The sequence below is a fragment of the Mastomys coucha genome, unplaced genomic scaffold (assembly GCF_008632895.1).
Source record: "Mastomys coucha isolate ucsf_1 unplaced genomic scaffold, UCSF_Mcou_1 pScaffold21, whole genome shotgun sequence".
NCBI lineage: Eukaryota > Metazoa > Chordata > Mammalia > Rodentia > Muridae > Mastomys > Mastomys coucha.
In genome coordinates, this window is record NW_022196904.1 from 22,195,980 (window position 1) to 22,212,028 (window position 16,049).

Sequence of the window (16,049 nt, forward strand, 5' to 3'; positions counted from 1 at the left end):
AAAAAAAAAGAAAAAGAAAAAAAAAAAGAAAAAGAAAAAAGAAAACATCCAATAAACCAAGCTCAGAATTATAACAAAAGGAGAAAGCTACTTATAAGACAGTGAGGGCTGGTGAAATGGCTCAGTGGTCAAGAGCACTGACTGTTCTTCCAGAAGTCCTGAGTTCAATTCCCAGCAACCACATGGTGGCTCACAACCATCTACAATGTGATCTGATGCCCTCTTCTGGAGTGTCTGAAGACAGCAACAGTGTACTCATATATATAAGATAAATAAATCAGCCGGGCAGTGGTGGCACACGCCTTTAATCCCAGCACTTGGGAGGCAGAGGCAGGTGGATTTCTGAATTCGAGGCCAGCCTGGTCTACAGAGTGAGTTCCAGGACAGCCAGGACTACACAGAGAAACCCTGTCTCGAAAAACCAAAAAAAGAAAAAAGTGGTGTGTGTGTGTGTGTAGTGTAATGCTTAAGAGCATGTAACACTCTTCCAGTCTTCTAAAGAATTCCAGTTCAGTTCCCAGCACCCATGTTAGTCAGTTCACAACCTCTTGTAGCTCCGGCTCCAGAGGATCCAATGCCTTCTTCTGTTCTCTGAAGGCACCGTCATACATGTGGCAGATACTTATACAAATGTACATGGGAATAAAAATGAAAAATAAGCCAGGCAGGGGTGGCGCACGCCTTTAATCCCAGCACTTGGGAGGCAGAGGCAGGCGGATTTCTGAGTTCAAGGCCAGCCTGGTCTACAGAGTGAGATCCAGGACAGAGAAACCCTGTCTTGAAAACAAACAAACAAACAAACAAAAAAACCCAAAAAGATAAATAAATCTTTTAAAAAAATTGTTTTTAATGCTGTGTCTGTGTGTGGGTATATGCATGTGTGTGTCTGTGTCTGGGGGGTGTATGTGCATGTGTGTGTGTCTCTGTGTGTGTGGGTATATGCATGTGTGTGTCTATGTGTGTGGGGGTATGTGCATGTGTGTGTCTATGTGTGTGGGGGTATGTGCATGTGTGTGTCTATGTGTGTGTGGGTATGTGCATGTGTGTGTGTGTGGGTATGTGCATGTGTGTGTCTGTGTGTGTGTGGGTATGTGCATGTGAGTGCAGGAGTCTGAAGTGGGAGCTGGAGTTACAGGTGGTTGGTTGTGAGCCATCTGACATGAGTGCTGGGAATTGAACTTGGGTCCTCTAAAATAACAGCACTCACCACGACTTTTTTAGTTTGTGTAGACCAGAGGTTCTCAACCTTCCTAATGCTGCAACCCTTTAATACAGTTCCTTATATTGTGATGACCCCCCAACCATAGTTATTTTCATTGCTACTTCATAACTGTAATTTTGCTAGTTTTGAATCATAATTTAAATATCTTTTTTCCAATGGTCTTAGGCAACCCCATGAAAGGGTTGTTCAACCCCTAAAGGGGTAGAGACTCACAGGTTGACAACCACTGTGAGGTAGGCAAACACATCCAGGTTCGTATCAGGAGGTCAGAGAGGTATGCAGACACATCCAGGTACGTATCGGGAGGTCAGAGAGGTATGCAGACACATCCAGGTACATATCGGGAGGTCAGAGCACAACTTGCGGAAGGTTTTCTGTTACCATGTGGAACCAAGGGATCAAATTCAGGTCCCCAGGTTTGTTGGCAGCCATCTTTACTCACTGAGCTGCCATGCTAACCCTGGACAGTGACTCATCTGCACATTTGGGGAATGAGATTGTTAGCAGGGAACAGTGGTCACTGGGACATCTGCATCTCAGATTTAGCTGTGGGTCCCTATCCACCTGGGAGACAGGACCGTGTCTATACTGTCTGTCTTGTCTGTCTGTATACTCTGCAGCACCTCACCTTTGCCTGGTTGGCAGCACGTCTCATCAGTTCCTCAGACGCCTCTTGCCTCCAGCCAGGTAACATCTTTTCTCCTGCCCTATACCCTCCTGTAGAGATGCCTGACACCAGACAGGCTGTGGGGGAACACAGCCTACTCTAAATCCTTCCAATCTATCCAATGAAACAGGTGCTAATAGGGCTGGCAGACGGCTCAGAGGTTAGGAACACAAACTGCTCTTATAGAAGACCCAAGTTTGGTTTCCAGCACCTACACCGGGTACCATCGAATCCTGGGGGATCCAGAACCTATGGCCTCTGAGGGTGCCTGCACTCACATGCACATACCCACCCCCCTAAACAAAAGAACCGTCATCACCACCACACACACATGTGCATTAAGCAAGTGGAGCACATGGTTAATAACCTTCGGCACCTAGAACAGTTCCTCTGTCAGTGAACTGTTCAGAAAGAGGGAACTGAGGTCCATAGATTGGCATTTGCCACCACACCCGGGGACCAACAGAGCACACTGGGTGATTTCACAACCTGAAGATATGTTTATTACAACCCCAGCACATGAGGTCAACCTGTAGACATTGAAGGGAGTAGGCCCAGGAGTACTTCCTTCCAATTCACCTTCAGAACTCCTGTAGGTCAGTAGCAGTCTTGCTGGGTCACAGTGAGATCTGAGCCTGAGACCAGCTGCCCCTGGAGCAGGAAGTGCCAGTTTCCAAGGATCGAGTACTAGACCACTGTGGATTATGGTCATTTCTTCTTTTGCACGTGGCCGCAGTCATATTTGCCCCTCACAACTTTGAGTTTAACCCCAGGCAGGTCCTGGGTGCGACCCCCCTCCACGAGGACCACGTGGTGCTCCTGCAGGGTGTGGCCCTCCCCGGGGATGAAGCAGACAGCCTCTTTGCCTGTGCTGAGGCGCACTCGGCAGCACTTGCGGTTGGCGGAGTTGGGCTTCTTTGGCTTCCTGATGAATGTGCGCAACACCACACCCTTGACCTGGGGCCGGCCCTCGGTGGGGCCCAGACGCTTAGGGGGTTCCTTCGGGCGGCCTAGGCGGTGCATCTGGTTCAGGGTGGTCATGGATCGGGTGGCCCAGAGCTGGGGAGCTAGGGCTAGGCCTGGAGAGACACAAGAGGGACTACTAGGTTTCCATATTCTCAAGAGGATCCAAGCCCTTTACAAGGTCCTGTCTGCTTATGTCTAAAGGTATTCAGTGAGGATGGACAGATGGCTCAGTGGTTAGAAACACTTGTTGCTCCTGCAAAGAATGACCATTTGACTCCCAGCACCCACAGTGGTAGCTCACAACTCTAGTTCCGGAGGATCTGACACATGCATGTGTTGCACTTACATACACACTTACATTCATATAAGGGGCTGAGAAGATACCTCGGTGGTTAAGAGCACCGGTTGCGCCGGGCGGTGGTGGCACACACCTTTAATCCCAGCACTTGGGAGGCAGAGGCAGGCGGATTTCTGAGTTCGAGGCCAGCCTGGTCTACAGAGTGAGTTCCAGGACTGCCAGGGCTACACAGAGAAACCCTGTCTAGAAAAAAACAAAACAAAACAAAACAAAAAAAGCACTTGTTGCAGAGGACCCAGGCTCAATTCTAAGCACTACAGGGTGGCTAGCAACCATCTTTAACTACAATTCTAGGGATCTGATGCCTCTTCTGGCCTCCAAGGGCACTGCACATAATTAATGCGCATATTCATGCAAGTAAGACACTCATATTATTAGGTATAACACAACAGCTAACCTTTAGTATTATGCCCATAATTATAGAGTAATGTTCTTACAGATTTTAAACATTTTACATAAACTGAGCATCTGGTAAGGCCAAACCTTCTCAAAGACCCCGCCCCCTACCCAACCTGTCATTGCTTCCCATTCCCCTTTGGTTCCTTGTTCAAGCTGCTCCAACCTAGGTATCTTCAAAACAAACAAGCAAACAGCAAAGACTGCATGGCTGCAGTATAATATAAGGAAAAGCAGGCGGAAACACTGGAGGAGATGTTTTCAAGGCAGTCCTTAATTTGTGGCGCTGAAGAGGTGGCTCCATGGTTAAGAGCTCTTACAGAGGACCCAGATTCAATTTATAGCACCCACATGACAGCTCACAATCATCTGTAGCTCTAGTTCCAGGGAATTGGAAGCCATACACAAATGTGATGCACAGATGAATACAGGCAAAACTCTTATATATGCAAAACTGAACTTTTTTTTTTTTGAAACAGGGTCTCACTCTGTAGCTCCACCTGTCCTGAAACTCTCTATGTGGAGCAGGTTGGATAGTAAAATACCCATGTGAATGAAATACCCAATGCCTTCCTCAAGACACTGTGCGCAGACCTGATGTCTGGGCAATGTCTAAGAACATAAATGTTGCCCTCCAGTAGGTGGCACGTCTTAGAATTAGAAAAATAGCACGTGAAGGAATGACTAAACTTCCTAGCGTGGATTTCTCACCGGTAGGAGGGCATCAATAAATACTCCCTGAAGGAATGAACACAATTGAGAGACACCTAACCAAGAAGACATGCTGAAAAATGTGCACTTGTTGGTATGATTGTTACACGGACACTGAGAGTGTACTTACACAAACTAAGACAGAATATCACCAGGCAATACCATCTCAGGGATTCACCGCTATCTATGCAGAGGAGCCATGACAATGACCGACTTAAAACTCTGCTGGACACAGGAGCTTTCCACCTTTTGCTCCTTGAGCTGGGAGTGTGGTAGAAAACGCCTGTAACACCAGAACTTGGAAGGTTGAAGTGGGTAGTCAGGAGTTCGAGGCCGTCCTGTCTACAAAGCGATTTGGAGGCGAACCTGGACTACAGTGAAACCCTGTCTCCAAAACAGAAAAGGCACCGTGCTTAAAGCTGATACCATTCTTAATCTGGCAAACGCACACAAGTCCCAGTGAGTTGCCCTCGTCCATCCTCGTCCCTGTGGCCCATGCTCACTTACCACGACTGAGGGAAGTGGTGAGGCCAGAAAGGAGGCTGGGCCAAGGCATTGCGCCGCCTGCTGCGTCCCTGTATTAGGGGATAAGACATTCAGAAAGGAGGTTGGGACCAGAATCCCACTCTCAGAGCCTTCTAGAATCTCCTGTAAAACTCTAAAACATAAAGTCCCCTCGCAAATTCAGTCTCACTTTGAGTAGGCCCCCAAGGACCCAATCGCCCACGCCCGGATACTGGAAGGGAAAACTGGGGAGAAATGAGAGAGATGTTTGGCTCACAGATCATTGCACCCACCTCACCAACCTAGCGGGGTCGTACACACACCAACTCCTCTCTCCAGCCCCTTCCGGAGTTTCTTTTTAGTGGTTGGCTACATCTTTCCTGCGTCACTTGAAGGGGCGGGATAAGGATGGCGATTGGACCATGACAGGTTCTATTTGAGTTCAATTTTCCTCATTGGAAGGGTTTCTGAAGCCTGGGCGGGAAATCTCCTGGCGCGTCTAATTGGCTCGTCCATGATGAGTGACTTCTGGTTTCCAATCCAAGATGGCTGCGTCCATGGCACGGCTCTTGTGGCCTTTCCTGGCCCGCCAGGGGCTCCGGTCCCGAGGACGCAGCGTGTGCAACCAGAACCCAAGGAGGAATTTCGCTACAGAGAAACGAGTTCGGAACCTCCTGTACGAACACGCACGAGAGGGCTACAGCGAGCTTCCTTACGTGGACATGGAGTCGGTGTGCGCATGCCCAGAAAAAGCCGCGCGCTCCCTGGAGCTCCGCAAGGGGGAGCTGCGGCCGGCCGACCTGCCTGTGATTGTGAGTGCGCTTGCGCCCTGCGGGAGCGGGCTGCTGTACAGAACTGGGTTTGCCAGATGCATTCCAATTGTGGGAAAAACGACTCAACAGGAATTTGAGTTCCTTCCCAAGTTAGGCAATGCCTTGTGCATGACACCCACTTATGTGCCAATGATCTAGGGAGAACTGAGGCCCTATTGAACGTCATGGATGCCTTCTGTGATCCGCATGCCCTTTTGCATGCATTTCGTAATTGGACAGTTGGTATCTACTGTACTCCCGGAACTTTAATACTATTGTCTTCTGTACTCAAACTTCATGCCAGGCTCACCCTTAGGCCACAAAGAAAAATGAGGAGGGAGGTGTGAATCAGAGGGACTATTGGAGACAGAGCTTTGCATCCCCGCTTTAAACAGCAACCTGATAAATAGAGTTGAATGGATAAGTACCTGCTAAACAGATATTTAAGATATATCTGTTCATGTACTTATGATCCGGATGTTGAGACTATGTGCCATAATTCTATCTTATAGGGAACTAAAATTGGGGGTCGCCATGTCGGTAGTGAGTTCCAAAAACTCTATCTTGAGCCCTTCTGTATAGTTACTTTTCCATTGCCGTGATAAAACGCGATGATCAAACCAACTTACAGAATTTATTTGGGGCTTAGCAGGGACAGAGTGGCAGCAGGTGACAGAGCAGTAAGCTTGACAGCTGTAAGCTTACATCTTTAACCTTAAGCATGAAGCACAGAGCACAACCTAGATGTAGGATGAGGTTTTAAGCTCTCACAGCCCAACTCCAGGAACATATTTCCTCCAGCAAGGCCATGCCTCCCAAGCCTCCCCAAACATCACCAGCCACTGGCCATGTGTTCAAATGTCAGGTTATGGGGGACATTTCTCATTCAGATCACTACCGACTCTCACACCAGTCATTGTAAAGCACCTTAGCCTCATTTTAAGTTTTTGTCATGTTGAGTTTCTCACCAGTAAGTACTGGTGGCTAAGCCAATAAGGGCACTCCGGCCAAACCTGGCAACCTGAGTTCAGTTCCCGGGTGGTAGGAGAAAACCAGTTCTTGAGAGAATTGTCTTCTGAGCCCTCATTTAAGTGCAAACACAAGAAATTCTTGTACATGCTTAATAATGATAGGAAAATCTGTCTGGGTGTGGTGATGCGGTACTCGGGAGGAGGCCGAGGCAGCAGATCTCTGGTCTCCCTAGCAAGCTCTAGGCTACCCAGGAATCTTGTATTTAAAGAAGAAGAGCCAGAGGAGATGGCTCAGCAGCCAAGCCAACAACCTGAGTCCAATCCCTGGGAGAGAACTGACTCCTGTACACTGCCTTCTGACTTCCATGCTGCAGCCACACACAAAGTAAATAAACAAGAAAAAAGATCAGTCACCTTTAAAGAGGTGACTTAGCCAGGCATGTGCTATTGCCTCATAGTCGGAGCACTCAGAGAAGGACAGGTGATTGCAAGTTCACCCTGGGCTATACATAGATACACTGTCTCACAAAACCAAAAAGAAAAAACAAAACAAAACAGTCACATTTCCATGATTGTCCATTGGTTGGTTGTGATTGTACCAACAGAAGCGGCTGCAAAGTAAACTGGGAAATGCATTGATTCAGGGCAGCTGTGTGCCCACCCAGGCTTCTGGATGTCATAGTGCTAATGGAGAAGACATTCCTCCCACCCCCCCATCCAGGTGCCTGGTAGATGAGACTTCCGAGCAGTGACCATTTCACTGTGGTATTCTCCTGCAGATCTCCACGTGGCAGGAGTTGAGGCAGCTTCGGGAGCAGATCCGGAGCCTGGAGGCAGAGAAGGAGGCTGTGGCAGAGGCAGTGCGGGCCCTGCTGGTGAGCCTCGGGGGGAATGGGGGTCCTGCGTGGGCCAGGGAAGGCTGGAGGCAGCAAGGATGCCTCTCTGTCTGGGAGTAACAGGAGACCCAATGAAAAGGGCTTGAATCATGTAGATTGTTGTTACCTAATAAAACAAGCCACCTGGGCCTGATGAATTAATTCTCTTCAGCACCCCTAACCAGATTCTTTTCCTCTGTATGCCCAACTTGGGACCCCATCCCAGTCCCAAGATGGCTGCCACCAGGTCAGAGACAAGTCTACCTCAAGGTCTTTTCCAAGAGCAAGGAGACAATTCCCTAAGTAGAACACCCACTTGTAGCCAGAGCTCAGACACCCATGCTCAGGACCTTTCATCAGCAGGATGGTAAAAGTCCCTGTTGCTAGTTTAGGGCCAGTGTCCATGGTCCTGAACTGAAGGCTTTCTAGAGAGGGACAAACTGAATCAGGTCTGTGGGGAGGAGAGAGGAGAGTGCCTGGCTTAGACCTGAACTTCTTAACCTTTCCACACCAGCCCCTTCCTCCCCCCACCCCCGTTTTTTTTTTTTTAACCAGAAACACCTCATATTTCTTACATGTTTGATCAGTAACTAGTTTATATCGTTGTACATACAGAAACCCTTACTTACTCTTGCTGATTTGTTTTGCAACCCCAAAACCCCAACATTCAGTTACAGCGCCCCATATAGTCACAATCCAACATTTACAAAGCTTGACAACCAGTAGCACTCACACAGATGGCTCAGTAGGGTCCTAAGGGCGTTGGTGGCACACAGCTGTAATCCCAGCATCGGGCAGGTAGAGGTCACCTCAGACTCCAAGAGTTCAGGATCCTTAGCTACTATCTCAGTCACTGCTCTGTTGCTGTGAGGAGATCCCATAACCAAGGCATGTGTTTAACTGGGGACTTGCGTATAGTTGCGGAGGGTTAGTCTGTTATCATCATGGCGGGAAGCAGACAGGCATGGATGGCTGGTGGCTGAGACCTTTATATTGGGATCCTCATCCAGCAGGCAGAGAGCAGACACTAGGCCTGGTGTGTGCTCTTGACACCTCAAAGCCCAAGCCCACTGACATATCTTTCCTCCAAGTCTGTACCTACTCTAACAAAGCCATACCTCCTAATCCTTCCAAATAGGTCGTCACCTGGGGACTAGGTGTAAAAACATGAGAGCCTGTTGGGTCTATTCTTGTTAAAGTAACCACAGTTACATATCAGGTTCCAGGCCAGGCTGTACTCTGTGATTCCCCAAAAAGTTGTTTAAAGACAAACAGACAGGGGATGGAGAGATGGCTCGGTGGTCAAGAGCACTGACTGCTCTTCCAGAGGTCCTGAGTTCAAATCCCAGCAACCACATGGTGGCTCACAACCATCTGTAATTGGATCTGATGCCCCTCTTCTGGCACATGCAGGTAGAGCACTCATACATATGAAATACATCAATTAGTCTTTTAAAAAAAAAAAAGGCAAAAAACCTAGCTCGGAGGTGGTGGTGCACACCTTTAATCCCAACGCTCACGAGGCAGAAGCAGGCAGATCTTTGAGTTCAAGGTCAGCCTGGTCTACAGAGCAAGCTCCAGGACAGCCAGGGCTACACAGAGAAGGCCTGTCTCAAACAAAAACAAAAACAAAACAAAAGAAAAACAAAAGAGCAATGGTCCAGCAGTTCTTGAAGACGTGAGCTAGGTTCTCAGCACCCATGCCAGGTGCTCATACCCACCTGTTACGCAGCTCCAGTTTCTCTCTCATACACACACACCCTCCAGTAGGGCCAGGAATATGACTGGGTGGTTCAGTGTTCCCTACCATGCACAAGGTCCAAAGTTTAAACCCAAATGCACAAAGTAAGTAACAATATAAAATAAAGAGGTGCGCTCACACGAGCCCCTCTCTTCCCCTCACAGAGCCCAGGAGGAAGGAGCAGTCCATTCAAAGGCACTGGGTGTCACTGCTGTTCCAGTGGTGTCATGTTGCCACCTCGTGGCTTTACCAACAGAGACCCTAAGGCAGAGTGGGAGATTCAGATGTCATGCTCCTCTTTGAACTTTGACCTCTTCTGTCTCTACTCTGAACCCTCAAGCTCATTACCTAATCACCCTCTCCTCTTTCCTCTTTCCTCACCAGGTAAACCAAGGCAGTGACCAAGTGCAGAAGGTACTCAGGGCCCTGACGCCTTCACCCTCACTGGGGAGGGCAGGGAGGGGCCATGTTGGTCATAGTTCTAATTCAGGCAGGGTTAGGAGGTAAGTTAAAAAGAACAGCTTCCATGGGGGGCCAGAGAGATGGCTCAGTGGTCACAAGTATGTATTGCTCTTATAGAGGGCCCAAATGTGCTCTTCAGCACACACACACACACACACACGCACACGCACACGCACACGCACACGCACACGCACACGCACACGCACACGTATACATATGTAAAATATATGTATTAGAAACAATGTGTCAATTTGTGAAAATACAGCGGGTGTCAGGTGCACTAGAGCCAGCTCCTGGCTCCATTACAAGGTTTATTCTGGCACTTGGGAGGCAGAGGCGGGCAGATTTCTGAGTTCAAGACCAGCCTGGTCTACAGAGTGAGTTCCAGGATGGCCAGGGCTACACAGAGAAACCCTGTCTCGAAAAACCAAAAAAAAAAAAAAAAAAAAAAGGTTTCCTGAGCCCCAGCTTTCTCCCTTTTCGACAGAGGAAGACAGAGCCTAGTGTACCTTCTTGATAGTTTCCTCTAGGCTCATTATGGGTAGTTCAGCATTGTTTGTATGATCTTGCCAAGTTGGGAGGAAAGAAATGGCGAGTGTCTACGTGGGGTCCTGCCAGCAAAGATAAGTCACGCTGGTAGAGGCATCCCTGACTCTCCCCAAGTATAGCCCTCTGCCCTGTCTAGGACCCCCAGTATCAGGGCCTGCGGGCCCGCGGCCGGGAAATCCGGAAGCAGCTCACACCCTTGTACCCCAGAGAGACCCAGCTGGAGGAGCATTTCTACCAGCAGGCACTGCGGTTGCCCAACCAGACCCACCCAGACACGGTAAAGGCCATTCAAGCTTTAAGGGAGACGGGGCATCCGGGCTGTCTCCTTCCTTCTGACACGCTCCTCTTCCTGCAGCCTGTTGGGGATGAGAGCCAGGCAAGAGTGCTCCGTGTGGTAGGCGAAAAGCCGGGTAAGTCCTCACACCTCAGGGCTCAGTGTCCCTGGAATCTCTGCCTGGGAGTGGGACATGGCAGGTCTTGGGTCAGGGTGGGGCTCGGAGGCCTAGCTGGAACAGCCCGGCAGACTTGAGCTGAGAGGCTGCGTCTCCTTGCCCTTCCTTCACTGGGCAGCCCGCCCTGTCACTGGTACTGCATGTCTGACTGCCTCTCTTTTCTTCCTTGCTTTCCTTTGGTCCCCACTCTCGGGGGCTTTTCTTCCTAGCCCCTGTGTGTGTCTCCACACTCTGTCTGATCTCCTTCCCTTCTCTCAACTCTCTCATCCATGTCCTTCTCTTTTTCCTTCCTTCTCCTCACCTCCCTCTCTTCCCTCCTTTCTCTCTGCTTCTCTTATCCCCTTCCCTTCCCCCATAACCCTCTCTCTCCTCCCTGCTCACTGATTCATCTTTCTTCCTTTCATACCCCATTGTGTTCCACCTACAACCAGCATTCTCCTTCCAACCCCGAGGCCACCTGGAAATTGGCGAGAAACTGGACATCATCCGGCAGAAGTGAGCCCCCACCACCCCCATGCTCCCCCAGGCCTCACCGCCCACCCTTAGCCCATCATCCCCACACTAACAGCTGGCAGCCCTAACAGCTGGCAGCTAGCTTCTGTCCTGCAGCCTTAGGGTACAAGGTGGAATGCCAGGGCTGGGCCCACCCAGCATGAATATTTGATGCCTGGCTCGCCTGTCACCTGGGCCTCTCTGCCCCCTGGGTACACGAGTCCTTTCCCCACCCACCCTGGCCCATAGGCACTGCTGGTTTGTCTGCCTGTCTGTCTCTAGGCGCCTGTCTCATGTGTCTGGCCACCGGTCCTATTACCTGCGTGGGGCTGGAGCCCTCTTACAGCACGGCCTGGTCAACTTCACCCTCAGCAAGCTTGTCAGCAGGGTAAGGCCTGCCTGAGGACCTGCTTGGACAGGGTGGCACCGGTTCCAAGCTTAGACAGATTAAGGATGCTCAAGGGGGCGAGGAATGTAGCTCAGTTAACTGGTAAAGCACTGGCCTGGCATGTATAAGGCCCTGGCTCCCGTTCCCTGGAGCATATTCATACAGAGAGAGAGAGAGAGAGAGAGAGAGAGAGAGAGAGAGAGAGAGAGAGAGGCAGAGAGAGAAGCAGAGAGAGAAGCAGAGAGAGAAGCACATACTTTATCCACAGCACTGGAGAAGCTGAAGCAGGAGGACCAAAACTTCAAGGCTGACCTGGGCAACATGGTGGAACTCTGTCTCAAAAAAATAAATAAATAAATAAATAAAAAATAAAAAACCCAGGAGGCCAGTATGCTGCAGTCTCAGCCCCGGCATGTGTTATCCACAGGCGGGTTCCTGTGTCGCCTGCGCTAGGTGGACGCTATTATTATGCCCCCTTTTGAGATGGGAAAATTGAGGCTTGAATGGAGCTCTCTCAGTGGCACCCCCAGCTGCCCTCTGTGGGTGAACTGTGGGGAAAGCAGGATGCTTGCTCGCAGCAGGAGAACCCCAATAACAGGGTCCCAGGACTCGGGCCTCTGCAGTGTCCTCTGCTGAGGGGTGGACTGTGGAATGGCAGGGTACTCACAGCAGGAGAACCCCAGGAACAGGGTCCCAGGACTCGGGCCTCTGCAGTGTCCTCTGCTGAGGGGTGGACTGTGGAATGGCAGGGCAGCCACTGTCTCCCTGCTTGGGCTAACCTACCCCTCTCTGCAGGGCTTCACCCCCATGACGGTTCCAGACCTTCTGAGAGGAGCTGTGTTTGTGAGTGAGACGGGAGTGATGGGCCCCTTCTCCCTGAGGAGACCACCCTGGGCTAGGTCATGGAAGTCAGTCACAGTGCACAGTGTGGGAGAGAAAAGCAATTCCAGATGCTTCTAAAGGAACAGCTGGGGTGGTGACCTCGGGGCCACGGTTACTAATTACCCTGCAACCTTCCCCCAGGAAGGCTGTGGAATGACACCAAATGCCAACCCATCCCAGATTTACAATATTGACCCCTCCCGCTTCGAAGACCTCAACCTGGCTGGGACGGCAGAGGTGGGCTTGGCAGGTGAGCTGCTGCCTGGGTGATGGGGGGTGGGGGAGTGGGGGGTGGCGACAGCTCCCTGCAGGGAACAAACAGCAACCCTGGGGACAACACATACAGTGGTGTGGGCTGTTAGCTGCTCAAACTCACAAGGACTCCAGAACCATGTACTCTGACATGGGGTTCTACTCTGAATCTCACTGTGACTTCCCACCAGCAATGGCAACCCAGGCTGACCCACCCTGCCTCTTTCTCCTCCCAGGATACTTCATGGACCACTCTGTAGCTTTCAGGGACCTTCCAGTCAGGTAATGCCCATTTCCTTTAATGCTAGATCCCATTGGTAGCATCGACCCTGCCTGACCCAATCTCCCATCTCCTACTAGGATGGTTTGTGCCAGTACTTGCTACCGGGCAGAGACAGACACCGGAAAGGAGCCTTGGGGGCTATACCGAGTCCATCACTTCGCTAAGGTGAGTGGTGTAGGCCTGGCTGGCATGCACAAGTTCTCTCCACCACCTAGGACCTCCTGACCCAGTGTCCCTGCCCTGTCCCAGGTGGAGATGTTTGGGGTGACAGGCCCTGGGCTGGAGCAGAGCTCGAAGCTGTTGGATGAGTTCCTGTCCTTGCAGGTGGAGATCTTGACGGAGCTGGGCTTGCATTTCCGGTGAGGAGATGGAGCTGGGTAGGACTGGTAGGGTTGAGGCAGGAGAGTGGGGTCTGTTGGGCTAGCCTACCATCTGCTCCTTTCTTCTAGGTGAGGCCTCTGGGCTGTATAGTTTCTGTCTGTGCATTATTTTGTTTTATATAAGAGTGTCAAAAGCATGGGAAGTAAAGTTCTCCCCCACACCCCGGCAAGCTCCCCATCTCTAGAGTTTGGTCCAAGAGACCTCATTGTCCTCTAGGATGAAGCAGAGGTCCAGTAGGGAGCCACCAGCTATCACAAGGCCTGCTTGTTCTATAGGACACAGCTTTCCTGAGGGCTGAGGAAGGCCACCTTTTACCCACGTGACTCACTGCAAAAATCAAACAAACAAAGCAAAACTGAGAGTATGCAACCAGGTGGCCTGTGTCACACCTGTAATCTCAACACTTTAGAGTCCATGGCAGGATTTCCATGAGCTCAAAACCAACCTGAGCTATAGAGTGGAGCCCTGTCTCAAAATGAAACAGAAATAAAAACAGGAAAGGCTTGATGGCGTGGTTCACACTTAGAATCCAAGCACTGGTAAGGCTGAGGCAGAAGGATTGCTGTGAGTTTGAGGCTAGCCTGGACTACGAGACCTTGTTTCAAAGGAAACAGAAAACCGGCTCAGAAAAGTGCCTACTGTGCAAGCAAGAGAACCTCAGTTCTGATCCCCGGCACCCATGTAGGAGCTGGGGTGATGGCGAGCATCCATACCCCAGTGCTGGAGGGGCAGAAACAGAGTGCCCTCGAGCTCGCTGCCCTGTCTAGTGAAATCAGTGGGCACACACAAACACGGGGCCCAGAGATGCACGCCGACAACTCGTGATCTCTAGCCCCAGCACTTGTGAACTGGAGGTGCTGCTCTAGACTGTAGAATGGCAGGGTGAGCACCCACAGATGGCTGCATGGCTCTTTCCTTTTCACCTTGGCCTTCTGTCTCCTGTGGACTCCATCTCCCCAGCTGCTCGTTCTCCTCTTCCACTGTGTTCTTATCCCTTTCCCTCCTGTTTGGTTGCCTCTTCCTCTTCTTCCTCCTCTTCCTCTTCCTCTTCTTCCTCCTCTACTCAACTCCTTTACATCCTTCACCTTTATCCAGTGACTTTATAATGTTTTTTGGGTTGTTTTTTTTTTTTTTTAATTACCTTTGCCTCAGGGTACTGGACATGCCCACCCAGGAACTGGGCCTTCCTGCTTATCGCAAGTTCGACATTGAGGCCTGGATGCCCGGCCGAGGCCGCTATGGTGAGGTGAGAGGCCTGGCTTAGTAGGTGTGTTTGGTAAGACACTGGAGGATGGGCCTGTCCCCCAAGACAGCCTCTCCATCACTCCTGTTCCAGGTCACCAGCGCCTCCAACTGCACAGACTTCCAGAGCCGCCGTCTATATATCATGTTTGAGACAGAGACCGGGGAGCTGCAGTTCGCACACACGGTAAGGCCCACACTGCATCTCCACCCTCCCGTCCCAGGGCCAGGACGAAGTCTGAGCATGTGATTCTTCCAGGTGAATGCCACGGCCTGTGCTGTCCCACGAGTCCTCATTGCCCTCCTGGAGAACAATCAGCAAAAGGTGAGAGATCCCCCAAGTCTAGAATCTCAGGTTTGACATGAGGACTGCGGGTTCAAGGCCTGCCTGGGCAACCTAATAAAAACCTATCTCAAGTTTAAAAGTAAAAGAGGGCCAGGGTGTGGCTAAGTGATAAAACACCTGTCTAGAGTCTTACCCAGTGAGGGGCTGAGGACATAGCCTAGTGGCAGAGTCCCTGCCCAGAGTCCCCCAGTGAGGGGCTGGGGGCGTAGCTCAGTGGTTAAAAGTTTGCCTAGCATGGAGAACACTCTGGGCTCAGTTGACAGTACCAAAAAGAGAAGGGAAACAATGTGAGGGTTTGAGACTTACCTCAGCAGCTGAGGGGAACACTGGAGGAAGGGTAGCCTCCTAATGACTGCTCTGTCGCCAGGATGGTTCAGTCCTTGTGCCAGCCGCTCTCCAGCCCTACCTAGGCACTGATCGGATCACAGCCCCTACCCACGTGCCTCTCCAGTACATCGGCCCCAATCAGCCTCAGAAGCCCAGGCTCCCCGGCCAGTCTGCCGCCAGATGACAGCCGTCTGCTCCAGAGGCTGGTGTTCTAGAGGCCCCCGGTACTTAGTCTTTCCCCTGCAGCTGGTCCTGATGTCTCTGTACTTGTCACCTCCCCTCCTGGACGCCTGAGTCTACCTCTGTCCCTTCCCTGCCGGTGACCCCTGTTATCCCTGGGGCTGTGTCATCCTGTGGCAGGAAGAAGGCCATCCCAGCTTCCTCATCACACCTCAGTGCTGAGCAGAATGCCCACAATAAATGGTCATGAGAACAGAGTCTTCTTGGATCTGTGAGCACAGGAAGTGCTGGGTGATGGCGTTCACTGCCAAATCATCAGAGGCTGTGGCCACCTACACTGCTCATGCTGGGTGGCTTCAGGTACCCCTGGGATGCCAGGGACTATCTCTTCCTCTGGGATAAGGCCATCACCCTCTGATGGCTCCCTCAAACTGAGCCAACTTTTTCCTTGTTGTTGGCCCATGGTCCCCGACTGTAGTGCTGTCCAAGGTGTCACGGCAGCTGACCCAGGCCCCTTCGCCTACCTCACAGGCCTCTCTGCCTACACTAGCTCCTCCCCTGGTGGATTGTGCTCAGCACCTTGAGCAGCT

At 51.0% G+C, this 16,049-nt stretch overlaps 2 protein-coding genes across 4 annotated transcripts in view; one reads left to right on the forward strand and one right to left on the reverse strand.

Moving 5' to 3' along the window:
• Mrps12 (mitochondrial ribosomal protein S12) overlaps positions 1-5,546 on the reverse strand; it is a 7,253-nt gene extending 1,707 nt beyond the window's left edge. The window contains exons 1-3 of one of the 3 annotated variants that reach the window (XR_004122948.1): positions 5,118-5,546; positions 4,828-4,895; positions 2,469-2,968 (exon numbers count right to left, since the gene is read on the reverse strand). Coding sequence is in view for 2 of the 3 variants with exons in the window: in XM_031385934.1 (XP_031241794.1) it covers positions 2,598-2,968; positions 4,828-4,876 (420 nt within the window). In the remaining variant the exon portion in view is untranslated. Of the gene's footprint in view, positions 1-2,368; positions 2,969-4,827; positions 4,896-5,014 lie in introns of those variants that run through there. The other 2 variants (XM_031385934.1, XM_031385935.1) reach the window with 2 other exon arrangements.
• Sars2 (seryl-tRNA synthetase 2, mitochondrial) lies at positions 5,283-15,716 on the forward strand. Its single transcript, XM_031385931.1, has 16 exons — positions 5,283-5,636; positions 7,387-7,482; positions 9,608-9,637; positions 10,371-10,511; positions 10,590-10,644; positions 11,118-11,181; positions 11,461-11,566; positions 12,362-12,409; positions 12,590-12,698; positions 12,937-12,982; positions 13,061-13,148; positions 13,233-13,342; positions 14,517-14,610; positions 14,701-14,793; positions 14,866-14,931; positions 15,320-15,716. Exons 1-16 carry the CDS (start codon positions 5,370-5,372, stop codon positions 15,461-15,463), a joined length of 1,557 nt encoding a protein of 518 aa, XP_031241791.1. The 5' UTR covers positions 5,283-5,369; the 3' UTR covers positions 15,464-15,716.
• The last annotated feature ends 333 nt before the right edge of the window (positions 15,717-16,049 follow it).

Excerpts from the sequence above, each read along its gene's own strand:
- Sars2 (XM_031385931.1), top strand. The coding sequence starts at position 5,370 with ATGGCTGCGTCCATGGCACGGCTCTTGTGGCCTTTCCTGGCCCGCCAG. Across the intron at positions 7,483-9,607 it reads AGGCAGTGCGGGCCCTGCTG|GTAAACCAAGGCAGTGACCA; the intron begins GTGAGCCTCGGG and ends TTTCCTCACCAG. Across the intron at positions 12,699-12,936 it reads GGCAGAGGTGGGCTTGGCAG|GATACTTCATGGACCACTCT; the intron begins GTGAGCTGCTGC and ends TTCTCCTCCCAG.